Source organism: Maniola jurtina, chromosome 5, assembly GCF_905333055.1.
Source record: "Maniola jurtina chromosome 5, ilManJurt1.1, whole genome shotgun sequence".
NCBI classification, from domain to species: domain Eukaryota; kingdom Metazoa; phylum Arthropoda; class Insecta; order Lepidoptera; family Nymphalidae; genus Maniola; species Maniola jurtina.
Window position 1 is genome coordinate 12,249,284 of NC_060033.1, and position 25,737 is coordinate 12,275,020.

At 36.3% G+C, this 25,737-nt stretch overlaps 1 protein-coding gene and 1 long non-coding RNA gene across 3 annotated transcripts in view; one reads left to right on the forward strand and one right to left on the reverse strand.

The window, feature by feature from the left end:
- Window positions 1–25,737, forward strand: part of LOC123865548 (calbindin-32) — a 61,800-nt gene that overhangs the window by 4,926 nt on the left and 31,137 nt on the right. For both annotated transcript variants that reach the window (XM_045906638.1, XM_045906639.1), the window contains exon 2: window positions 13,168–13,720. In XM_045906638.1, the coding sequence (XP_045762594.1) occupies window positions 13,576–13,720 (145 nt within the window). In that variant the 5' untranslated portion in view covers window positions 13,168–13,575. The remainder of the gene's footprint in view (window positions 1–13,167; window positions 13,721–25,737) is intronic.
- LOC123865565 overlaps window positions 2,863–25,737 on the reverse strand; it is a 417,170-nt gene continuing 394,295 nt past the window's right edge. The window contains exon 3 of the long non-coding RNA XR_006795992.1: window positions 2,863–2,928. This is a non-coding gene — a long non-coding RNA (uncharacterized LOC123865565). The remainder of the gene's footprint in view (window positions 2,929–25,737) is intronic.

Sequence of the window (25,737 nt, forward strand, 5' to 3'; positions counted from 1 at the left end):
TTGAATTGTTTTTAACTTTGGAACATACATAAATGTAAGAAGGTATTCGTAAATTGAATACGAGAAGTAGCATATATTATTTATTGTGTAGTATCGATCGTAAATTTTACCCTGAATCAAATAAATTTACCGCCTGGGCCCTGGGGAACATTGGTGTGGAATTTCAGAAACACGTACGCCAGTCCCAATTTCATAGAAGCAAAGTGTTCTAATTTTATACTCTTCGATTTTCACATTCCCTTATTTTACTTCATATTTTACGTCGCGAAAACAGATAAGGTATAGAAATTTAGATAATCCTCTATCGATTACCCGCATTATCATTATTATATACTAGATGATGCCTGCGACTTCGTCCGCGTGGATTTAAGTTTTTTGAAATCCCGTGGGAACTCTTTGATTTTCCGGGATAAAAAGTAGCCTATGTGCTAATCCTGGATATTATCTATCTCCATTCCAAACTTCAGTCAAATACATCCAGTAGTTTTTGCGTGAAGGAGTAACAAACATACACACACACACACACACACACACACACACACACACACACACATACACACACACACACACACACATACAAACTTTCATCTTTATAATATTAGTGTGATGCTACTTATAGGAAATTATGTGTTTTTAGGATTCCATACCAAAATATTAAAAAAGGCACATGTTGGTTCACTAAGTCTGTCCGCCCATCCTTCACACCTGTTATAATAAATATAAATAATAAATAAATCTTGAATCTTGAATATATATCTATGTATTCCTACTTATGATAAAATCCGAGCACCTGCCCCGTATATTCGTGAAGTGACTATAAAAGAGAAACGGGACGCTTGATTTTAGGGGCGGGCTTTCAACGATGTCGTAAAAGAACTTTTGCCAAGTGAATCTGAAATTCAGCTGTCCTTTGTTGTTTCAGCACTCCAATAAGGGCGCAGTTTGCTTTGAAACAAAAGTTCCGAGACGCTTTTTGATGTGACGATCCCTTTTTCCTTTTCGTATTTGCATACTTATCCCGAAGGTTGAACTCATGCTTAAAGTAAGAGGTAATTTTATGGCATCTATACCCGAAAGCAACTATCGAGTTTCATACCCTTTTCTAAATCGAAGCGGTCGGTGCCTTGAACTGAACTTACAACCGCTTATTAGGCATATCTTATTTCTTTCATGTTAAAGCATGGTGGTCTACTTGCCTGTGGAGCTTTCACAATATTATATATCTACGATAAACATATACTTTTGATAACAATAAAATATATAGGTGCGCAATAGTTTATACATAATACTAGAGGTTTTTGATCCCGTGGGAATTCTTTGATTTTACGAGATAAAACGTAGCCCACCTATAACCGTGGCTGGGATGTAAACAATCTCTGTACCTTAGTAATTTTGATGGATGGGGCTGTGAAAAGGTAGCAGACAGCCAGACAGACACAGTATTCGCATTTATAATATTCGATTTTTTGAACGTATAACATACCTACTAATAATATTACAAATCCTGCTAGGTAATTTTATAAACGCGAAAGTTTGTATGTATGGATGAAAGGATGTTTGTTACTCTTTCACCCAAAAACTACTGGATGGATTTGGCTGGGGGAGATAGATTATACCCTGGATTAACACGTAAGTGGTAACGTAGTGTTGTAACACGTAAGTTTTACTTCATTATTCTACTATATTACTTGTAATCACTGTGTGCTACTGTTTGTTAATCCAAATAAATAAAATAAATAAAAAAACACATAGGCTATATTTTATCCCGGAAAATCAATGAGTTACCAGGGGATTTTTATAAACCTTCATCAACGGGAACGTAGTCCTGGGCATCAGCTAGAACCCTATAAAAATTCTTATCTAAGAAACCTCTGTTTATTTCATAAACATGAGTATGTGTATGCAATTATGCCGAGCACTCCAATTTTCTCATACTTTAAAGACAAACACATTTTCTTCATTATTATTACATAGGTACATGTAGTTGCCTAGTTAAAATTATAATAATTTCCGCTACGCTGGCCGTTCGCGTCGCCTTGATTACATGAATAATGCATCCCTTGTTTACTACACTGACTTAGACTCTCACTTATTTATTCTCTCATTACTACCCTATTTAAAAAAATGTTTACAAAAATAAAATAACAGAAACAACAAGTAATAAAATACCAGAAACGCAAAGCGATTTAGCGTTCCGGTACGATCCCTTGTGGAAACCAATACCCATAGGGTAACCGCTCCTAAGTTAGCCCGCTTCCACCTTAAACTCCGTCATCACTTACCACCAAGTGAAACCGCAGTCGAGGGCTGACTTGGAATAAATAAAAAAGCGCGTACGTTTCTATATATACATATAGGTAATATTATATCAGTTTAATTTAGTAGAGTTAAGGTAATAAATAGTTAAATGGATAAGAATAATTTGTACCGCTCTTATTGAAATTTTGATATCTTTGTTCTGGAACACAATACGCAGATGTTTTTAACAATAACATCTCGCGGCATGATTGATTCGGATCGGAATGGAATCCGCTTACTGGAATTGTTAATTATACAGAGTTCATAACTTCCAATGTTGATTTACGTACCTATTAATACTTAATCCGGTCCATTGATGTAGGAGATTGATATAAAAAATTTAAAATCGCAAGTTATCATAAAGTACCTAAATATATAATTACTACATTGCAAATTTAAGTTTTAACGTATTTAATACATGGCATTCTGTACGAACGATTTAATAAATATGTAGTGGGTAGGTACTTAGAACTTTGAGTTTTATCTAAGTTGTAACAAAAGTGGCAAAAATTGTCTCTGGAATTGGCGAAAATCGGCGAAATTACACTGTAAGGCTTCGTCCTAATACAGCGCAAATGCACGCAAGTTCGCGCGAATCATACTCGTACGAACGCGCGATCAAACATTGATCTCGAATATATTAGGTGTCCTAATCGGCATTAGCGCGATGGTCGCCCATTCGCGTTCTATTAGGCGCGAGCACGCGATGGTCGCGTCCCTTACTCGCGCGATGATCGCGTAATCTTAGGACAACGGCTCATGATTTTCGACATTTTGCACTATAAAACAAAATTCGATCGGTTTTCGGATTTTTCCCTTTCTATAAAACCTACCTAGGCACCTGCCAAAATTCATAATTCTAGGTCAACGTGAAGTACCTACCCTATAGGTATCTTGATAGACTAACTAAACAGAATCCTTGTAAATATTGAAATACATACATAATAAATAATTATACCTAAAAATAGTAGGTACCTACTTGCTCCTGAAATGAAATTATCAGAAAGCTATATAAAATGGATAAATTGGGCTTAAATGCGGAATAAATCGGTTATGGGATGATTAATTGACAGCGCGAGTCACGTTGGCATTATGATCAAAAATGTCATCAGAGATTATTGAAAGTGATAACTGATAATATATCACTACCTACGTAAGAGAAAGCTCTCATCTCAAAAAGTGATGAGCAGATTTTGTTCTATTCTAATAAATACCTACCTACTGTAATATCGTGAATATTTTAGGTGTGAATTGAATATGAATTTTTGGTGCTTTAACAGCAATAAAATACAGTCCAATGGGACGGCAATCCGACACAAACGGAAAGAAATCAGACGGAGGACCGCGACGGCTTTGTGATCTCGGTTACTTCAGCGCTACGATCCTTTGGGGGTATTGATTTAATTATATTTCTCCATTCTGTTTTATTCAGGAAAACCTCAAGGCTCTCCCGGGACTTGAACCCGGGACTTGAAGATCCGCAGCCGAATATTGCACGAAGCATTTGACATGATCCTACTAATATTTTATTGTAAATACGAAAGTATGTTTGTTTGTTAGACATGATTTTTTTGCATGGATACATTGTACCATACATAGACCATACATAGTACATAGTAGTTATTTCAGAAAGTTAAAGAGTTCCTACGGGATTTCAAAAAACTAAATCTATAGAGATGGTGCCTACTAGTCAAATCAGCAACTTTTTATCAAACGTCAAAAACGCTCGTTAAAAACTAACAGCGGACCAGCGGACGTGGATTTTACGTATTTTGGAGAAACACTTTATTTTTGATATAGGCATCATTCCAATTCACGGGCATCAACTAGTAAAATATACCTAAATAGAAACTAGAGGGCAAATATCACAAATGTAGAGATGCAAAGATACGTACCTAGGTACCTACGCAGCGACACGATCGAATGGAATGATTGATTCCGAGCACTAACTGTGTTAGAGGCGTCATAAATTTTACTCAATTTGAGATAAATCTTCACTATTTTGGAGCCAGAGTCAAATGTTCGACTATTGAACTATTTTAGAGCCAAAGTTTTGCAAATTATAACCTTTAAAGTCCATTTCAATTTTTCCTATGACAAAACTGACAGCAAACCTTTTTGTCAAGACCACTAGGAATAATTGCTAAGTCCAAGGACGCCGGCATGTTTCAGCTTCGATCTTAGATAAAGTATCGCGACAGGTCGAGATGGCAATCGGGGTGGGAACGGCCCGCGCTAACCTGGTGCGGGATAGTGCGTCCCTTCGCCTCATACCCTGGTTGTCATCTCGACCTATCGCGTACTATACATACCATACAAAATCTGAAAAAAAAAAAACTGAAATCTTCTCAGACTCGATTCCACTCATAGGCCTTTATTAGTTTTACACACATACCGCGCATGGATGAGAAGGCATTAGATATCAAAAAGCTGCAAAAAGCATTCTCTAGGTATAGATAAAAAAGAAAGAAACAGATGTTGCGTATGAAGGCATGATTACCTCTCGTTGGAATCCGTATTGTCAATAGGAATCATGCTAAACGTTTCGTATCGTATGAAATCATAGGGCTTTTATTGTGTAGGCAGGCAGCCCTTATTTGAAAAGGAACATTTGAGCGGAATTTTCCGTTATATTTCGTTTACCTATTTCTCTTGAAAGACGGGCGGAGAACCAGTAGGTATGAGAATTTCTATCCAATGTTATATTGAAAGGGCCATGTACCATACCATGTGGGATACCGCAATGTACTAACACTTTACTCTGGAGTAAACGAGACTTTAATTAATAGGTTCTATTTGACAGTGGTGCCACCCGGGTCACCGCCGCAGTGAATCACTAACCACACCGCTCTGCATGCGGGCATTACATTGCTAAGCTATAAATTCGTAGTGGTCACCGATGTTGTAACTGTTTTTTTTCTGTAACATCATGGAGGATAGATTCTTGCTTCTTTAAATTGCAGAGTTTAAAAGTACTTATAGTAGGATTGGTACGCACAGAATAATTAGTACAAACGTGCTATGAACCACTCTACAGTCTACACGCATGATTTACTAAGAAATTTAAACACGATTACACACGCGATTTCCTAGTAAACCGCACAACTCATTCACAAATGTACCTAAAATCAGCGTCTAAATTTACGATAGTCTCTCTGAATTACTTACCGCCATATTTATGACATAACAACAATAACAGGATTAAAGCGTAGCAGATTAAACAAATCATCAATAGTAATAACAAATAGCCCCGCCCGCGCTCCGTCCACAAACAAACAGAAGTAATGTTTGCTCTAACTACGAGCTCCTGGTTACCGTTAAATACCATATGGAACTGTACATTTATCTGGTGGGAGGTTTCGGCCGTGGCTGGTTACCACCCTACCTGCAAAGCCGTGCCGCCAAGCGATTTTGCGTTCTGGTATACCGTGTAAAAACCAAAGGAGTTTGGATTTCATGAAAACTGCCATACTCCTTCCAGGTTAGCCCGCTTCCATCTTAGACTGCATCATCCACCACCGGGTGAGATTGCAGTATTGTTGAATTCCATCATTTTTTTTTTTTAATATTATCTATGCTAATCATGACTAATACTCCCCTTTCCCCTCCAATTAAGCGTAAAGCTTGTGCCAGGAGTGGGTACGACAATAGTGCAAGGGGTAGGGTTTGAACCGCCGACCGTTCAGAATTCAGTCCGCTCCTTAACCGTTGAGCTATCGAGGCTTATAAAGACATCCGTTGCTGAAAGAAAGAAAAACAAAAAAAAACCCAATAGGTGCCTACATCAAGGCTCTGACGGGTCTTACAAGGGTCGTCTTTCGGCATGTCAACACCTTTACGGAACCCTAAAACACAGAGAGCAATCCAAACAGATTGGAATCGTTTAATCCGCACTTTGACACGTCGAACACGTTCCCTCCAGACGAGTTATTACGATTGTCAGCCGGCATCTAATATCATTGGAGCCATTCGTTTTTATTGTCTTAGAAGGGAAAGAAAATTCATACGTGATTACGATTATGAAATCTGCTTTCAATCTTAGTGTGAGGGAAAGTGATCTTAGTGATGTATTAACGAAGGTTTTACACATACAAGGTTTTGGTAACGTCCCGGATAAGATAAGCTAATAAAATACAATAAAAAAATTTAAATAGTAGTGTTAAGGGCTAGTAGTTTTTAGAGTGGAAATATCTTATTTAAATGTCCCATTTTCATATTTTCTTTGCGGTAAAACCACTCCGACATAAGAGCAGCTTATCACGACATGTCTCCAAACAGAAATACCTTTTTCCCTTATTTCTTCAGCATTTTTTAAAAGAAAAGAGATTTATTCATTTTTTTAAAGACATCTAAATTTGTTTCTTGGGTTATTTCATAAGTTTGCTGGATTTTAGTAGGTAGGTATCTTTATTCTTTGAGTTACAGATCATAGAGATGCAGACTTTATATTAGGCGTTAAATTAAACCGGTCAAGTGCAAGTTGGACTCGCACACGAAGGATTCCGTACCATCTTGTAAGAGTGTGTACTTTAAAAAAAAATTAAATGGCAGCAATTTTGAAATTTTTATTTTTATAAAGATTTTTATGTTCATGAGATTCAGCATCCTGACAGACGGAGAGACAGACGGTCGAGTAGACGGATGAACGAACGAACAGCGGAGACTTTGTAATGAAGTTCCATTGTCACCCTTCGGGTACTAAACCTTAAAAATTGCCAGAAAATTATAGTTTTCTAAGTTCGAAGATACTTTAAAAAACTCCAATATGAGTTCAATGAATATACTTACAAGTGGTTCTTGATAAATCACACTAATATTATAAAGGAGAAAGTTTGTATGTGTGTGTGTGTGTGTGTGTGTGTGTGTGTGTGTGTGTGTGTGTGTGTGTGTGTGTGTGAGTTCCTACAAGAATTATAAAAACCTACATCCACGCGAACGAAGTCGCGGGTATCAGCTAGTAATAAATAATCAACGGGCTTCATATATTATTACAAACTGATGCCCGCGATTTAGTCCGCGTGGACTCAAGTTTTTGAAATTCTAGGGAACTTTTTAATTTTCGGGGATAAAATGTAGTCTCTCTCCGGTCGTCCGGTCCGGTAGTCTCTCTTCTGAATCGGGTCTTTAAATATATCAATGCAGAAAATCACGCCGACTCATTGCTTCATTGTGAAATGATTGAAGGACAAACCATCAAACCAATGAACCAACACACTTTCGCATCTTATAATACAGCTAATGATAATATGGCTAGTGATTTTATAAAAAAAAAATTTAATTTCCTACTGGTTATTTGCTACTTTTATCTCCAGGAAAAGTTCTCGAAGCTAATTCGCAAGATATAACAAACTTCCGCCCTGCGCCGCACGAAGCTGATTTATTCCCGGAATTCCATTGAAACTTTATTAAAGTCGTTTATTCACATTATGAAAACGGGTTCACAAAAACCTTTTTAAAAAGATCTCCCAATAAAGAGTCAGGAAGAAATATAAAAATGATTCGTTCAAAACTTTTAATTTGATCATATTTTAGGGAATAGGTAGGTACGGTTCCCAAAAGGGAAAGGAAGTTCTTGGAATTTATCAGAAAGACAAGAAACTTGCGCTGACACGTGCCGGCCCTGAAGCCATTTAATATTGAATAACAATATTCTATCGAAACTTCCAGAAGACGTTTATATATAAAACCTCTTTCTCAAAGTTATAATAGAAGACACGTGGATTACACTTAATTTATTCACGGAATTACCTAATATTGAACAAGTTAACTTTTAAATACACATCAACTACCATAATCTCATATTATTCAAGCAGTGATAGCCTAGTGGTTAAAACGTTGACGGCCTATTCGGGAGGTCTGAGATTCGATCCCTCGCACGCATCTGTAACTTTTCTGTAAACACAATTGATTATCACTAGCTCTTCTGGTGAAGGAAAACATTGTAAGGAAAACTGCATGAATTTCCACAATTTCTTTAAAAGGTATTTATAGTTTACCAATTCTCACTTGACCAGCTTGGTAGACCATAGCCTTAGCTCAAGCCTAACTCTTCTCATTCTGAGGAAAGACCCGTGGTCAGTAGTGGGCCGGTTATGGGTTGATCATTATGATTCACACTATGCCATGAATAAGTCTATACATTTATAGATCAAAGTTGTTGTCACTTACTCATGTGACTTTCTACGGAAATAAATAATTTTCGTAGCCGTTGTCTACAAAACACAGACAAGACGGTGTTTCGTAGACAACGGCTACAAAAAGATTCTTTCGTAAACGTTTATTCCTAAATAAATTTTTAAAAAATTATGGCGGTAGAGAATATGATAAAAAGGTATTTGTATAGGTAAGTAAAACCTATTGCTATTAATTTTGAGTTGACAACGTAAAAGTTGCATTAAATTTAAGCTGGCCCTATTTAATTACCACCGAGAAGCTTAAAATATAGTCTGTGATAAAAAAATTATTAGTGAGATGGAGCTTGGCTGAATTTCCGCACGGAACAGCCAGGCTGATCGATTCTTTAATTGAATTTTTAGTGATAAATAGCCGAATGGTTTTAGGCGGCATGTACTTATACAGTGGCTATATGTAAAAAATGATTTTTTTGTATGTTCAACACTACATAAAATAACCCCTTTTTTACACGAATCCTTTCTTGAAGGATGTTTACGTCATTATAGGTATCTGCATGCCTTTCAGCCCGACCCGTCCAGTAGTTTGAGCTGTGCAATGATAGATCAGTTAGTTAGTCACCTTTATATATATTTGGATAACTTCTCAGTTCGTTTTGTGTAAAGTTTGTCTTCTTCCTAACTTTTTACTAAGACATCGTTCTGCATTCTTTCCACGTACAAATAGTTTGCACAAAGAGAACTATGTCGACATAAAGCCGGACTTCCGCAAGATGCTCATGACTGGCGCATTGTTAGCGTTCAATTGAATTTTCATTCAAGAAAACCCTTTTCTGCTTCAAAACTATTTCAAAAGAGTTCTTGTATACGGTCAGACTATTTTTAGAGTTCTGTACCTCAAAAGGAAAAAGGAATCCTTATAGCATCACTTCGTTGTCTGTCTGCCTGATGTGTCTGTCTAGAAAACTGAATCAAAACCCATGGGGTACCTCCCGTTGACCTAGAATCATGAAATTTAGAAGATAGCTAGGTGTTACAGCAAAAGTAAAGTTAAAATTTAACAAGTTTAAAGGTGTTTCGCAAGTGCCTGGCAATGCCTGTCGCGATTTTTAATGCCATTCCGGAGAAAATATAAAACATACACTTAATATTTTGACGAAAGATTGTACATACACCTTTGTTTATAAAATAACGAAGGTCTGACCCTCAAGAGCTCTCTCTATCTATAAATCATTGTATAGTAAATACGGCTATTTTGAGGATTCTCCTCTAAACCCGAGGTTCAAACTACTAGGTATACTATTACCTAATTAATACATTCAGTTTTTACATAAATCAACAATTGCAAGAATTTTGTTCGTAAGAACCAACGAGTGAACTTACTAACGCCTTATTCACTGAAGCATTTATTTCTTTATTTAATAAACTCCATCTTGTAATTAATATAATTGGCCTCTCATTTACAGATTGTTGAAAGGGTTTCACTCATTATACAACATCAAAGAGTTAATCCATAATTATTGCAAAGAAGCCTTTTAAGTAGGTACTTACCGCGGTTATATTCTTAACGGCTTAGAACCGACCTTGCATAGACTTTGCGTCTTCAAGAGTTAAATATTCATCGTTATCATCATGATCAACCCATCGCCGGCTCACTACTGAGAACGGGTCTCCTCTCAGAATGAGAACTCCACCATCTGGCCACGTGCAGATTGGCAGAATACAAACCTTTGAAAACATTAAGGAGAATTGTCAGGCATGAAAGTTTCTTCATGATGTTCTATTTTACATTTTTATAGTGGCGCGGGCGCACTGCCTGCAAATAAAGAGCTCATAGAGGCATAAAAGCACTGTGTATCCTAATTGCAATCGCTCGATGCTATAATTTCTTATAAACTGCCAGAAAATAGATAACTGCCTAACTGATGCCTACCACTGGTGTCAAACCCTGTGCACACCACTGCTTGTAGATATATCTTTGAAAGCGAATCGTTTCGTTTTCGAGACTATAAAAGTCGTTCTAAGGATCCTGTTCTATAATAAAATTTACCGATTATTATTATAGTGCCTGTGATCGCATATAAACGTAACCTCATATAATATTGATGGTAATGGAAAATTGATTACCCTTTTATTGATTTGACGTAAAAATGGTTTCGTAATTTATTCTAAGTGGCGTTTACGATTACTTTGTTCCTAAAATTAGACACAATGGCTATTATTTCTTTTGTATTCATAACTATTGCGTTATTGATCAACTGACAGTCAACAAAATTATGAGAAATGTTTGTGCATTATTATTTGTTTGCCCATTTTTCGTACAATCTATCAATCTAATAAAAACAATTAAGTGAAATGGGCTATAAACTTACAGTTTTACGACAGTAAACAAAGTAGTAAATAAACATGCATTTAAAATAAGATTTTAATAAACACACTTTTTTTAAAAATAAACGTGTTTTATTACAATTTATAGAAGAAAATTGAAATAAATATTTTTCGTGTAAGACGAAAGACGAATCTATGCCATTTATGACATGTCAGGCCACTCAGGACTAAGAAGAAGTAGGTAATAATAAAATCAGTGTCTCTCTATTTCCTTCCAAGTAAGTATATCTATATCTTATAACAGTACCTAATACCATATAATATTGAAATACTGCGGTAAGTAATATAAGAAAATAATTTAATTTATTTCGCTACGCAACCCAAAAACCTTCGGTAGGCACAACCCACAATACTTGAACAATTGCGTGCGATTTTCTGATAACGAATAAAAATATAATATTATGGAACTCTTGTTTTCCCCGACGACCTTGACGACTCTTTATTACTCCAATATCCTTTGGTAACAAGTTTGGCGAATAAAACTTTGTCTAAGTATTAGAGAGAAATATATGAGTGACACCGATCTATAGAAGCAGTTCTATAATTTTTCAATACCACGGGATTTTTAAAAACCTAAATGCACGCAGACGAAATCACGGGCATCAGTTAGTGAAAAATAAAACGATGCTCGATGCTGCCAAAGTCACTGTTTTTAAAGGTATTTATTGACTTTGAATACTATTTTTAACCGACTTCCAAAAAAGGAGGAGGTTCTCAATTCGTCGGGATCTTTTTATCTATACATATAATAAAATTGTAGAAAAGTGGTGTCTGTACAATGGAAATATATAAAAAAAAGTAGCAGGGGTTGTTATTATATCGATGCCGAACCCGTAATTGTAATTAATTTTTTTTTGTCTATTTGTCTGTGTGTTTGTGCGCGCTAATATCAGAAACGACTTATTCGATTTAGATATGGTTTTCACTAATATATTTTAGTAAGCTTCACTTAACATTTAGTGTTTATTTCATGTCAATCGGTTCATAAATAAAAAAGTTATGTCAATTTAAAGAATCACGGCGAACATTTTTAACGTACAGAGTACGTACTACACGCCTCGCGCCTGAGCGTCCGTGACCATATAAAGCGCGCTGAGAGCCGCGCCGCTGCCATAAGGAATGCTGCCCGAAAAGTCACTATTCCACGCGAACGAAGTCGCGGGCACAGCTAGTCTTTGCTAAACGTAGGTTGCACGGTGTACCTACTATCTTATGTAAAGCCTACAAATAAATTGCCCTTGCTTATTTTAAAAACTAGTTTATAAAGGTATAGTCCACAGATTCAGGAAGTCTTAGTATTTGGATTTCTGTGGTATAGTCATAGGTAACTATATCTCAAACTAAGTAGACGGGTACCTAATGGCTCGGTACGGCAACATGGCGGTTTGTTTAGGTCTCAAACTAAGAATTAAAAGCCTGAAGATCTCTTTTAACTTCGTAATTACGCCTCTTGTACAAATTAGTCTACTTGCCCATCTATTGGTTTTGGGCGCACTATACCTGCCTATGTATTAAATTATGCGACCAGAGAATTAACATGCAATTCAATCAGAAATATGGATCATTAAGATGTAGGTAGATAGTTATATCTATGAATCTTTCTCTTCAAAGGACGAAAGCGAGACCTTGACTTTTGATGTCCCAACATCCTTCAGTGAAGGCACTTCTCTGAATAAAACTTTGTCAATAACATCAAATATACGAGTGCTATCGGTGAACTTTTGTTTTATCTTATAGATATGCTTTATTTATTACAACATAAGTGCCTCTACACATTAATTCTAGTATCGACTAATTTGTGAGAATAGTCGATACTAGAATTAATTTCTTAAACTGGACCCTTTCAAGTAAAGATTTTTATATAAACCTGTGAGGCTGATACTGCCATTGTCGCAATAAAATACCATAAGCCTACGTTGCCGTATTAGTTTACAAATTGCGAAAAACCCGAATTAAATTTGAATTTCGCGGGCAGGCCCGTTTCAAGCCCCTTAATCCTACTTATTACTAATATTATAAACGCGAAAGTTTGTAAGTATGTATGGATGGATATTTGTTACTCTTTCACGCAAAACCTACAAGACGGGGTTGGCTGAAAGGTATGGAGATATATTTCACCCTGGGTTAACAACAAAGGCTACTTTTTATTCCAGAAAATGAATGAGTTCTCACGGGATTTTTAATAACCTTAATCCACGTGAGCGAAGCCGCGGGCATCTAGTATAGTTATGTTAAGACAACGCATTCTGCCTCAGTCTGCTGACTGACGCAGAACGAGGCATTTAATTAATTATTAATAATTATTATTAATGTTAAGTTAATTATAAAAATATTTCTCTTTCTTTTTCAGATGAGAACGCAAGAATATTCTCCAGTTAAACATACAACGTAATGAATAAACAAAATACTTAATATACAATTTATAAGAAATCATAGGTACGCACAGACAATAACAAAAGCCAAATTATTTATTTATACACATACATAAAAGTAGTTTTCATATTTAACTAAACATAAGTATAAAATAAATCAATTATAATTAAAACTAACAATAGTGACTGGCATTTGTCGATATTAATTGAAATATCGATTATATTTATTATAAATAACTCAATTAAATAAAATTTTAATAGTGAATGCTATTTACCGATTGTTTAAATATCGAGAATATTTTTTAAATAAAAATTGAATAGTGGTACCTATTTGTCGGTAGTTCGAAAGTATTTTTTTTTAAAGCGTAACGATAAAGTTAGACAAAATGAGTTGCGAATCGCCGTCGTCAGCGAAAAAATTCAATTTAGCTTCAAACTTTATGAGGCAATTTCGGGACCCGGATTCGAGGGAACTGAAGAAACTATCTGCGAACCAGTTTATGGAAGTCTGGAGTCACTATGATAGAGACGGTGAGTGATAACGTATTTTATTGTTGCGGACCACAATTTTCATTCTGATAATGCAGTTAGTACTGCAAACAATTCTAAATAAAAAACCCCGGCCAAGTGCGAGTCAGACTCACGCACCGAGGGTTCAGTACTCGTATATTTTATCCGACATTTTGCACGACAAATTAAAAACTATTATGCTTAAGAATAAATAAAAATCCGTTTTAGAATGTACAGGTAAAGCTCTTTCATATTATATCCCATTTGGTATAGTTATCTTACTTTGAAAATTTAAATACATTTTAATTTTTTTTAATGACGTAACCACAAATTCACGTTTTCAGATTTATTCCTGTACTTGTGCTATAAGACCTACCTACCTGCCAAATTTCATGATTCTAGGTCAACGGAAAGTACCTTATAGTTTTCTTGACAGACACGACGGACGGACAGACAGACAGACAGACAGACAACGAAGTGATAAGGGTTCCGTTTTTCCTTTTGAGGTATACGGTACCCTAAGAAACTAATCCATTAATGTTAATGCAATGTACAAAACCGTTAGCGAATCTCTTTTCACTTAAAATTTGCTGTTCTCTATTCATTTTCTCCATATTTACTTTTGATCATGTTTATTTACTTTTGATGATTGCCTCAACATGGTTCACGTAGGTAGGAACATTTGTAGATTAAAACCAAATAGCGGTGAATGAAATGGGTGTGGACTTTTTAAAAAGCTTCGGCTTATTTAAATTTGGTTCGTACTAGCTAGCAACCTACCTATACTTATTTGCTATTTAATTATTTTTTTCGTGTTTCATTACTTACCTACTAATTAATAATATATTTTAACTTTATGTAGAAAATTTAGAATAGACTCATTCAATAAGTCATCAGTTTTAATTTACTTATTTTGTAACTTATGTAAGTTACAAAATAAGTAAATTAATGATGTTTTATAAAATCCAATACAAGGAATGAGATAGCAAACTTGTAAAAACCAGTCAAGTGTGAGTCGAGCTCGTACACGAGGGGTCCCGTTCAAAATTATGGACTTTTAATTTTTCAATTTACATCTAGCCGGATATTTTAATTTTTTTATTTATCATAAATAAATTATATATTTAGCATATATATATAATTATATATTTAGCATATTTGAAATTTTGAAAATTTCAAAAGCCCGCTGACAGACAGCGGGAGCTTAGGGTTCCATTGCCATTCTTTGGGTATAAAAAAGATAGTCTTCATTTCTGTTTTCACTTAAAAGTAGAGCAAAATCACACTAATATTATAAAGGCGAAAGTTTGTATGTGTGTGTGTGTGTGTGTGTGTGTGTGTGTGTGTGTATGTTTGTTACTCCTTCACGCAAAAACTACTGGACGGATTTGGCTGAAATTTAGAATGGAGATAGATAATATCCTGGATTAGCACATAGGCTACTTTTTATCCCGGAAAATCAAAGAGTTTCCACGGGATTTTGAAAATCCTAAATCCACGCGGGCGAAGTCGCGGGCATCGGCTAGTATAAAATATTTTCCTATCTGAAATGTTCTTTCTTTAAAACTTCAAATAATCAAGCATCATCAAGAAACATTAAGCCTCAAGTTTTTATTGTTATTTGCGCTGTGCAAAATATCAAGCGCAGATCGTCAGTTGTGTTTATTTTGCGTTCATAGTAATATATTCTTTGCAAACAGAAAATGTACTCTTCCTTCTATTCAACAAAACGGAAAGAAGAATTTAGGGTTGTACCATGTCGTAATAATGATAATGTCACATAACGTATTTTTTTAAAGAAATAATTATCTACTGTAAAAGAAAAAATGATAAAATATATCATATTAGAACCAGCAACAATGTACTGTGCTTTCTTAATAGGTATGTTTAGCACGAACTTTGAACTCCATGTAAGCACATTTTTGTGTGGTTTTGCTGGAATAAAGTTCAGATTTGTATTTGAATTAAATGAAAAAAAATTATTTTATTAAGGTTTAGAAGCGTAACCACGCAGTTTTGTTTGCCAGCTCTTCAAGAAATGTTTAACTGAGGTACATATTTATTGAGAATCCGTCAAAACATAAAATTTATTCGTCAGTTCGTCAGTTAAAATTTATTTGGAGCTTTTGATAAATCAACCCCTAAGTGAGTAATTTCAGTTTTAATTAAAGTTTACTTTGCTGTCTTACCCACAAATACATCAAGCTTGAGTCCGCTTGAGACTTATTTGAAGTGGAAGGGGAATAACTCTTGGTAATTTAAATACATCCTTACAAAGACTTTGACTAAATGAACGTCAATTTTCTGGTCTTTGAAGTAATTACTCAGACAGCGATCCTACGAAATGAAATGATAATAGGGCTTCTTGCTTGTAGATCACAAAATTATAACCTTCCATAGAAAATGACAGTGCAAAAGGACAACAACTTTGTGTCAAAAGGTGCATAAACCCCGCGCCAATGTCATTGTGTCGTTACGTGACAAAGTCTTCACCTTTTATAATTCAAAATTTAAAAACCCCCGACACAAAAACCTCTATAAGAAAACTAGAAAAGAGCTGATAACTTTCAAACGGCTAAACTGATTTTCTTCAATTATAGCTAAGAACACTCTCGATTAAGCCACTTTTTAAACAAAAAAACTAAATTAAAATCGGTTAATTCGTTTAGGAGCTACGATGCCACAGACAGATACACACCCTCTTTTTGGGTCGGGGGTTAAAAATACAACTGTACCAATTTTGCCTATCAGGAGTTTTAAAATATCTTTGAAAGGACAATGCCTAAATTTCGTAGAGGGAAAAAACCGGCTGCGGTCAAAATAACTTACATAATGGCGTAAGTAAAAGGTCGCAAATATGCATTTAGTTTCAGATAAACTAATATTAAGCAAGCTAGTCAACCGCGAGTCCAAAGATGCAACAGTTTCTTTTAAAATTACCTTATAAAATTACCCTACCCTAAAATTACCCTATTATTCTTCTTAGTCATGAGTCATGACACTCCATATTCGCAACTATAGTTTGTGACATCAGGTCTTCCAAAAGCTTGCAGCCATAACTACGGGTAGAACGTCCGACAGGGCGTTTTTCCAGTGGCCGATTGTAATTCAACAGAAATCTGGGAGGGGTCCAAACCAAATTCTAGTATACCTAATCTATAATAAGTAGTAGTATCTTAAGTAGCTTCTAGCCGCATAAAAGACGCACTATACGCGGCTCTTGTTACCGAGAAATGACAATGAAATCACGACACGAGTGTAAATCCTAATTCCAGAAGGTCTAAAGCGCCGGGTAACTCGTTTCTCCAGGAAGGTTTTTGGGATTTGTTTTTCTTTTAGGTTAGCTAAGGAAAACTAAAGTATTAATATAATTAGTATAAGTATAAGGTGTGGGTTAAACGAAAACTGCCATACTACTTCCAGGTTAGCCCACTTCCATCTTAGACTGCATCATCACTTACCACCAGGTGAGATTGCAGTCAAGGGTTAACATGTATCAGAATTAAAAAAAAACTTAAGTATAATATAAGTTTCTAAAAGTTAAATAAAATGGAAATCAGTAGTAATTAATTAATTATCGACATAGGCATGTAGTCACATCCCTAGCTCGCCGGAACGGATATCAGCTGTTGGTATTCGCAAACAATCGTGGTTGTTGTTTGTGTGCGTCGAGCAGAGCTGTTTCTAGAATTTTCGTATGAATTTTCATTTGAATACGTTTTCAGTGAAATATCCAAATGAATTAAAACCAAATATTTGCTTTATATTTTGCCTACTTTAACGTTTGCCTACGATTTTGAGAACGGAAACCGTTTATGTGTTTACTTAGGTAGAGTGATAAAAGACCTATGTCGTTTCATAACCACTGGGGCTCTAGGCTATCGCTGCAATATAGATCATACGAGTAGATATCGCGGTGATAGTCTAGTAGTTAAGAAACACACAGATAGACACACACACACACACACACACACACACACACACACACACACACACACACACACACACACACACGCACGCACACACACACACACACACGCACACGCACACACACACACGCATACACACACACAAGCGCGCGCGCGCACACACGCACACACACGCACACGCATACCATACAGTGGTTTAGACTTTAGTCACCACTAGGTAGTAGTGACCACTAGGTCAAATACGTCACAGTGCGAAACACTTCTCTACAGGTATCACCTATTATAGTACGCGACAGATCGAGATGGCAATCGGGGTGGGAACGCCCCGCACAGCCCCCGCGCTAACCCGGAGCGGGCGAGCGCTGGTGTCGTGTGGGTGTGCAGGGCATTTCCCGCTTCATTCCCCGATTGCCATCTCGACCTGTCGCGAACTATACAATACTTAACCTAAATGTCCAGCAAACATATTTTAATCGGTTGACGATGAGCGACGTGGTACACTTCAGTCTATATTAAGATTTGAAGTTTAAACCATCCGAAATTCCATGACAGTCCACTAACAATCCATTAGGCGTGAAATTGGCCATCGGTCCGTGTATTGATTTTGTTTACAGTTCAAGCCGGTGCTATTTCAGTCACGGACAAGGCCCAGATAAGTTATTTACCGAGGCTTCATTCGGTTTGACAGCTAGGTAGGTCCTATAAAGGTACTAGTTCACTTACACGGCACAGCTCCCGCACGGTAAAAGAATAAACATTCAAATATGGGCTTAAATTCGCATTGAATCGCAGTGAAAACATCATATCTCCTAAACTATCAAAAACCGCTGAACATACACGAGGGTGATTTGGATACCCCTTGATTAAAGTATTAAAATTTTTCTTTAAGACATCACATCCCCGGCCACCCTGTATATTGAAATTAAAATTAAAAATATATATAGTGACCCGAAAGCACTTATTAAGAGTCGCTAACAACCTTTTTGTCAGCAAGCAGGCGAAAGCTTTTACCGCCTGGCGACTGGAACAGTAATTTTGAATCAAATTCAGTTAGTGAACCGAAGTCAAGTGGTGAGCGACTAATTGGAGTGGAAAGATTTTTAAATATCAATTTTAAAGAGAATTTTGCTGACAGAATTAACACTTTCTCTTACTAGAAGAAAAAAAATAAAGAAAAACTGAAATAAAAAACGAATTAAAAAATAAATCACACTTCACACTATCACATCACACTTCACACTAATATTATAAAGGCGAAAGTTTGTGTGTATGTGTGTGTATGTTTGTTACTCCTTCACGCAAAAACTACTGGACGGATTTGGCTGTTTGGAATAGAGATAGACAATATCCTGGATTAGCACATAGGCTACTTTTTATCCCGGAAAATTAAAGAGTTCCCACGGGATTTTTAAAAAAGCTTCATCCACGCGAACGAAGTCGCGGGCATCAGCTAGTTAAAAAATAAATCACACTATCACATCACACTCCACACTAATATTATAAAGGCGAAAGTTTGTGTGTATGTGTGTGTATGTTTGTTACTCCTTCACGCAAAAACTACTGGACGGATTTGGCTGAAATTTGGAATGGAGATAGACAATATCCTGAATTAGCACATAGGCTACTTTTAATCCCGGAAAATCAAAGAGTTCCCACGGGATTTCGAAAAAATCCACGCGGGCGAAGTCGCGGGCACCGGCTTGTAAGAAACTGCTTTCGAAAACCAAAATATGAAATATTAAACATTTCTGCCTTATTTTTGGCATTGGAAAAGGCTAGGTGTGAAACGACATCAAACGAGTCGCAGGGAGCCGCTGAATCCAGGCGGCGCACGACCGTGGCGAGTGGTAGTCCCTCCAAGAGACCTATATCCCGTAGCCGACATCTATCAGTTGACAATGATGATGACGAAATGCATTGTGGTAGTCCAATACGAGATTGGAGGAGTTTTATCTTAATGAAGTACCTCCTAAAAATGACCCCACAGCTCTCCGACCGCTAGGCATTCTGTCGGAGCAGGTATAGCCCATTAACTTAATGAACATTTTCAAGATGTCTCCACTTCATTTAGGAGGGAAGACACGTTAATGTTTTCATGAATACCAAACGAATATAGTGAAGATAAAACAGGTTGTTTTAGGGTTTAAGTGAAATAAGTTAAATATTAAAAACTTAGAGATAGAAGACTCGTATCTCTAAATTTTTAATTCTGCAATTTAGACTCAAAAGTCCCAGACTGGGCACTGAATTTTAATAACTAATGAGATACCGGATTTTACTAGCGTTGGCACGTTTTAATGTATTTATAATGATTACTTATCTCAAACTTTTTACATTCTTACTCATGCAATTTTAAAAAACAAGAGGGGTGTTATAAGTTTGACGTGTGTATCTGTGTATCTGTCTGTAGCATCGTAGCTCCTAAATGAATGAATTGATTAATTTAGTTGAAGTTGATGAATAATTGAAATGAATTAATTTAGTTTTTTTAATTTGAAAGGTGGCTTGATCGAGAGTGTTCTTAGCTATAATCCAAGAAAATTGGTTCAGCCGTTTGAAAGTTATCAGCTTTTTTCTAGTTACTGTAACCTTCACTTGTCGGGGGTGTTATAAATTTTTAATTTACACTTGTTGTTTATTCAGTCAATGACTCTGCCTAGAGCTTCAGAACCCATTGAACCATGTCAGTTACATTGGTCCTCTTACGGATCTTATCAGTTCTGATTTGATCAGAGAAACACTAGGCATAGCCTTTCTAGCGCCGGCTGAGTGACTCAGAGCTTTCTTATGAGGCTCAGGATTGAACCTAGACCTTCCAAATAGGATGCCGACGTCGCCGTCGCCGCCTTTTTACCCGACTGCGGCAAAGCCTGGAAGGGTTATGATTTTAGCAGTCTATGTATGTATGTTTATTGTTGTGTATCAACCAGTATACCTATGGTACCTGCAAAATAAAGTGAATAATACTAAATTTAAATCGTCAACAAATTCTTCTTTAAATCCTAGTCAGTATTTTGTCATGGACGTATAAGTATTTTGTATTCTAATTTCTAACAAACAAAAGATTTTACGACCATTTCTGAGACTATCAGGCAGTTTGTAGCTAAAGGGTCGTCGTTTTAGACGATTGCGCTGTTTCCTCGCTATCGCCGGCTAACAGCCTCTCTGATTTACGTAAACCCAGGTTTAAACGCCATTATACTGCAGCTCTCAGCTTGTCTGACTTAATGGGCCATAACGAAACAGATTTTTAGCAATAAAGTCAGAATAGAGAAAAATAGATTTTTGCTATCAGTTTACCAGCCCCGGCTTCGCACGGGGAGCCTACCTATTCCATATAAGAATTTACTAATGAACCATTGAGAAGCAGTTACCAGTAAACCCAGCAATATATTCTAGTACGCGTATAATATATCATAGATACAAATGTACTTTGTCTTCACTTTTTAAAATTTCTACAATCGTATAAGCTTTTTCCTATCTGGAGTCTAAAGTTAACTTTTTAAAGTGAAAATAGCTACCTAAAGACGTGCTAAAAAACTAGAAAACCGTTTTAAATACAAAAAGAAGGCATTATAAATGTATCAGTGTGCTTACTTAGTATGAGATTTTACAACTCACCAACGAGTGACGAAATACAATAACGTTATCGTGACCTAAAGATCCTTGATTAAGGGCCTGTTTCACAACCGCTAATTAGACAAATTATATGACGAATAAGGCATTTTGAGTTTTGACAGATTCGGAATACAAAAACTATCATAATTTTTTTTCTTCAGATAAAGTTTATTTGGCGATCGTGAAACAGGCCCTTTGATTCAAAAATTCAGGGACATTGATTTTGATTTCCAAAGTAACCGCCTTGAGCGCTGGCTCGAGATAATAATATATGGACGAACTTGAGCTTTAAAGTTTTTTTAGCTAAGGTTTTTATTGTAATCCATTACAAGTTAGCCCCTGACTGCAATCTCAGATAAATGGTAAGTGGTGATGCAGATGCAGGCAGTTTTTATTAAATCCATGTGCCTTATCTCTTTCTTCACGGCATCGTATCGGTATGTCAAATCGCTTGGCGGCTCAGCTTTGCGGGTAGGGTGCTAATTATCCTCGGCCATAGTCTCTCACCAGACACTGGCCAAGGCTGGCCTAATTATTAATTAGCTCTAATTTATTTTAACACTGAAGTGTTTCAAGTCATTATTATCAACTGATACCTAGACGTTGGGATCCAAAGGTGCTCGAATAGCAACTGAAGTGTTCTTCGTGAACGACGCTCGAATTCTGTCAATGTTGTTGAGATATACTCGTAAATCTCATACTAAGTATACTGAAGCCAGGCCAAGGTAAGTCGGTCAAGCACACGTCGAGTGAGCACGAAATTTGAAGGAAAACTTTTTGGAACGTCGCGTCGCTGTAAGCAATTTTGTAGAGCCCTCCATTTAACAGCCTATCAGCAATTTACTTACTTACTTTTCCTTTTTTATTTGCAGATTTTTTTTAAACTGCCAAGAACGTCTGTATAAAAAGTTTGGCATACTTTACAGAAAATAAAATTATAAAAGTATGCAAAATATTTTATACGGAGTTGACGCTTTAAAAATTTTAAACCTCAATATTCAATTTATTTTCAAACGTTTCTCTTTTCATCCAATGTCGGGCAGATAAAAATTATCTATTCAAAAAATAGGATGAGAATTTGGGAAGGGTTCGAAAATAAATTAAATGTTGAGGTGATCAATAGGTAGTCGGGACCCATGCTTCCATTTAAAACTTTAATTTTATATTAATTTAATTTAAATTTCCATGAATGCATTTTAAAGAAAAGAAAAATGCATAAAAAGGGTTCATCGTGATGATGATGTTTTGGGGTATCTGCCGTAGTGCGTAGGGACTATTGCTTCATTGCTGGCTGGCTTTTCCTGCATATTTAATAGTAGGAGAATGGGCGGTGCATATCGCATGTGTCTATTTTAGCGAATTATAGCAAATTAAGATTTGGCTCCTTGCATATCCGCAAAATTAACGCCTGCTTCTATATAAAACTTCTTGGAACACAATTTTTGTTTAAATAACGCTTCTATGCTAATTTAGTTCAATAGGTAATAAAATATTAATCTTTAAAAAAACTTTTGGAAAGTCAAAAATGGAGAGATTTTATAATAAGGCTTCATTAAACCTTTTGTTGAGCTTAATTAATTGAGCGAAATTCAATCAAGAGTTCACCGATAGTAATGAACTTGAGCTGTCGGTATGAGGTCGTTACCCTTACAAAGCACCTTTGCCATGCTGCCCACGCCTACGCTAGCCACAACAATGATAAGGCCTGGAACAGGCTGACGACAGAAATATTTAAAATCCATACTTCCATTCCGGCCCACTACTGAGCACGAGTCTCTTGAAATGAAAAGGATTAGGCTATAGTCCACCACGCTCTGGCCAAGTGTGGATTGGCAGACTTCACACACCTTTCTCTCAGACACGCAGAACTCTCAGGTATGCCGGTTTCCTCACGATATTATCGAATCCACCAATTTCCAAATAAGCCTACCATGTCGTTTTGTCTGTATGTATATGCAATTTTGTCCGTATTTCCCCTAACATTTGATTTAACGTAACGTTAACCGAAAGTACCATTTTCTATTTTTACAATGAATTTATCTATTTAAAACTAGTTGTTGCTCGCGACTTTGTTCGCAACCCGCAGGAACTGTCGTTGCCCATGGATTTTCTAAAAAAGTTCTTCATACAACCTTTGTCATGACAATTACAAAGACAATGAAAAAAATATTATCCAATTTGGTGCAGTCGTTTAGAAATTATGTACATGTTCATTTCGCCGATTCATTTTTAACCCCCGACCCAAAAAGAGGGGTGTTATAAGTTTGACGTGTGTATCTGTGTAACTGTCTGTCATCGTAGCTCCTAAACTAGTGAACCGATTTTAATATAGTTTTTTTTTGTTTGAAAGGTGGCTTGATCGAGAGTGTTCTTAGCTATAGTTCAAGAAAATCAGTTCAGCCGTTTGAAAGTCATTAGCTCTTTTCTAGTATACTGTAACCTTCACTTGTCGGGGGTGTTATAAATTTTTAATTTAGATCTGTATTTATATCGATTTTTATGGTCAAAATTCAAAACCTTCTATTTAAATATCAAGTTAAGAGCAAAAAACCTCTGTAAATCTCCAATGCCAATAAAGGAGGATCTTGACTGATATATCGCAACCATTTAGCGTAAATGGGGGCAAACGGAACATATATCCAGAGATCCAATTTGATAAAGGCAATACGGAAAATCTAAAGGAAATATTTAAACCTAAACGGCGACCGTACGGTAGATAAAATTACCACTATCCTAAAGTAGAATCTGGCCTCCATATTCGTAAATATTTGCATCCGCAGCTGTATGTAACTATTTACCTATTGGATTTATTTGTAACCCACCCCGGCTTTGCACGAGCAGCATATTATGAGGAGTTCCTCTAGGTACCTATACATTGTTTTGATGAACTTAACATTTTACGTAGCGTATGCCACGGAAGCTCTCAGATGAGACGATTTTTTCCGACTATAGCTATCATCATACTGGTACCTTTTTCTTCTAGACAGTAGCTTCTTCAGCGTAGCCTTGTACTTTAATTTAAATAAAACTAGCCGATGCCCGCGACTTCGCCCGTGTGGATTTAGGTTTTTCGAAATCCCGTGGGAACTCTTTGATTTTCCGGGATATAAAGTAGCCTATGTGCTAATCCAGGATATTATCTATCTCCATTCTAAATTTCAGCCAAATCCATCCAGTAGTTTTTGTGTGAAGGAGTAACAAACATACACACACACACACACACAAACTTTCGCCTTTATAATATTAAGTGTGATGTAGTGATCCATAAATCTTTACGTAAATACATAAAGTGTGTCTGTTTGTTTTATGTTATGTAGGTACCCACTTTTTATCTCTTGACACCTTAACTATGTGGTATTCTGTTTTACTTGGTTAACCCAGGTAAAGCCAACCATAAAGAAAACCATATACGAGAAATGTGAGAACGATGTACTTAGACTTTTTTTTATCCTGGATAACAAAAAGTTCCTACAGGACTTGGTATTTATTAAACTTTTCGAAAAAAAGGAGATTTTTAGAGTATACAAAATTTAGACTGTATTTGTAAATTATAGTTTTAAAGATAAAAGATAAGTGCTTTCTTTTTACTTGTATAGCCTTCTTGTCCGTCCAACTGTAAAACAATAGGTCTTAATGTACTTCAAATACGTCCCATTTGGCTTAATTGAGGCCACAGGGAGGTAGGGTTGCCAAAAATGAATAAGGGAAAACTAGAGCGTGGTTTGGCGCGATTTCAGTTTCCTAAAAGAAGATGCATTAATTTAACACTAACCAAACTCAAGCTCAAAGCACTCAAAATAACAGTAACAAAGAGATTTACTTTTCTTTTTAATTAGTGCACAGTAATCTGTTAACATATATGAGTAAAATACATAAAAACTTTAAGAGGGTGTGTTATTATATAAATTAACTGGAGGATGCCCGCGGCTTCGCCCACCTGGATTTCGGTTTTTTAAATCCCGCAAGAACTCTTTGATTTTCCGAGATAAAAAGTAGCCTATGTCCTTCCCCGGGATGTAGCCCATGTCTGTACCAAATTTCATCAAAATCGGTTCAGCGGTTGGGCCGTGAAAACGTAGCAGACAGACAGACACACTTTCGCATTTATAATATTAGTAAGTATGGATAACTCTAGCACGCGACAGGTCGAGATGGCAATCGGGGTGGGTATGCCGCGCACACCTTGCCACACACAGCCCATACGCTAACCCGATGCATGATAATGCGGGTGACATGCGAGTATGCGGGCCTCATACCCGGATTTACCCCGTGTTCATTCGGCTGGGCTTACCTAGGTATTCTATTTGTTAATATCACATTCACTTTTGTTACATAAAAACATAAACAATTTGAGTTAGTAAGGTACAGCCCTAAAAAGGACCGAACTTTTTCTTAACAAAGTTCTTAGGCAGCCATTAAAAAAATTGCCTTTTTCCTCCTGTAATAAATAACGAGGCAACTTTAACGAATAGGCGAAGTTTTAATTAAGGT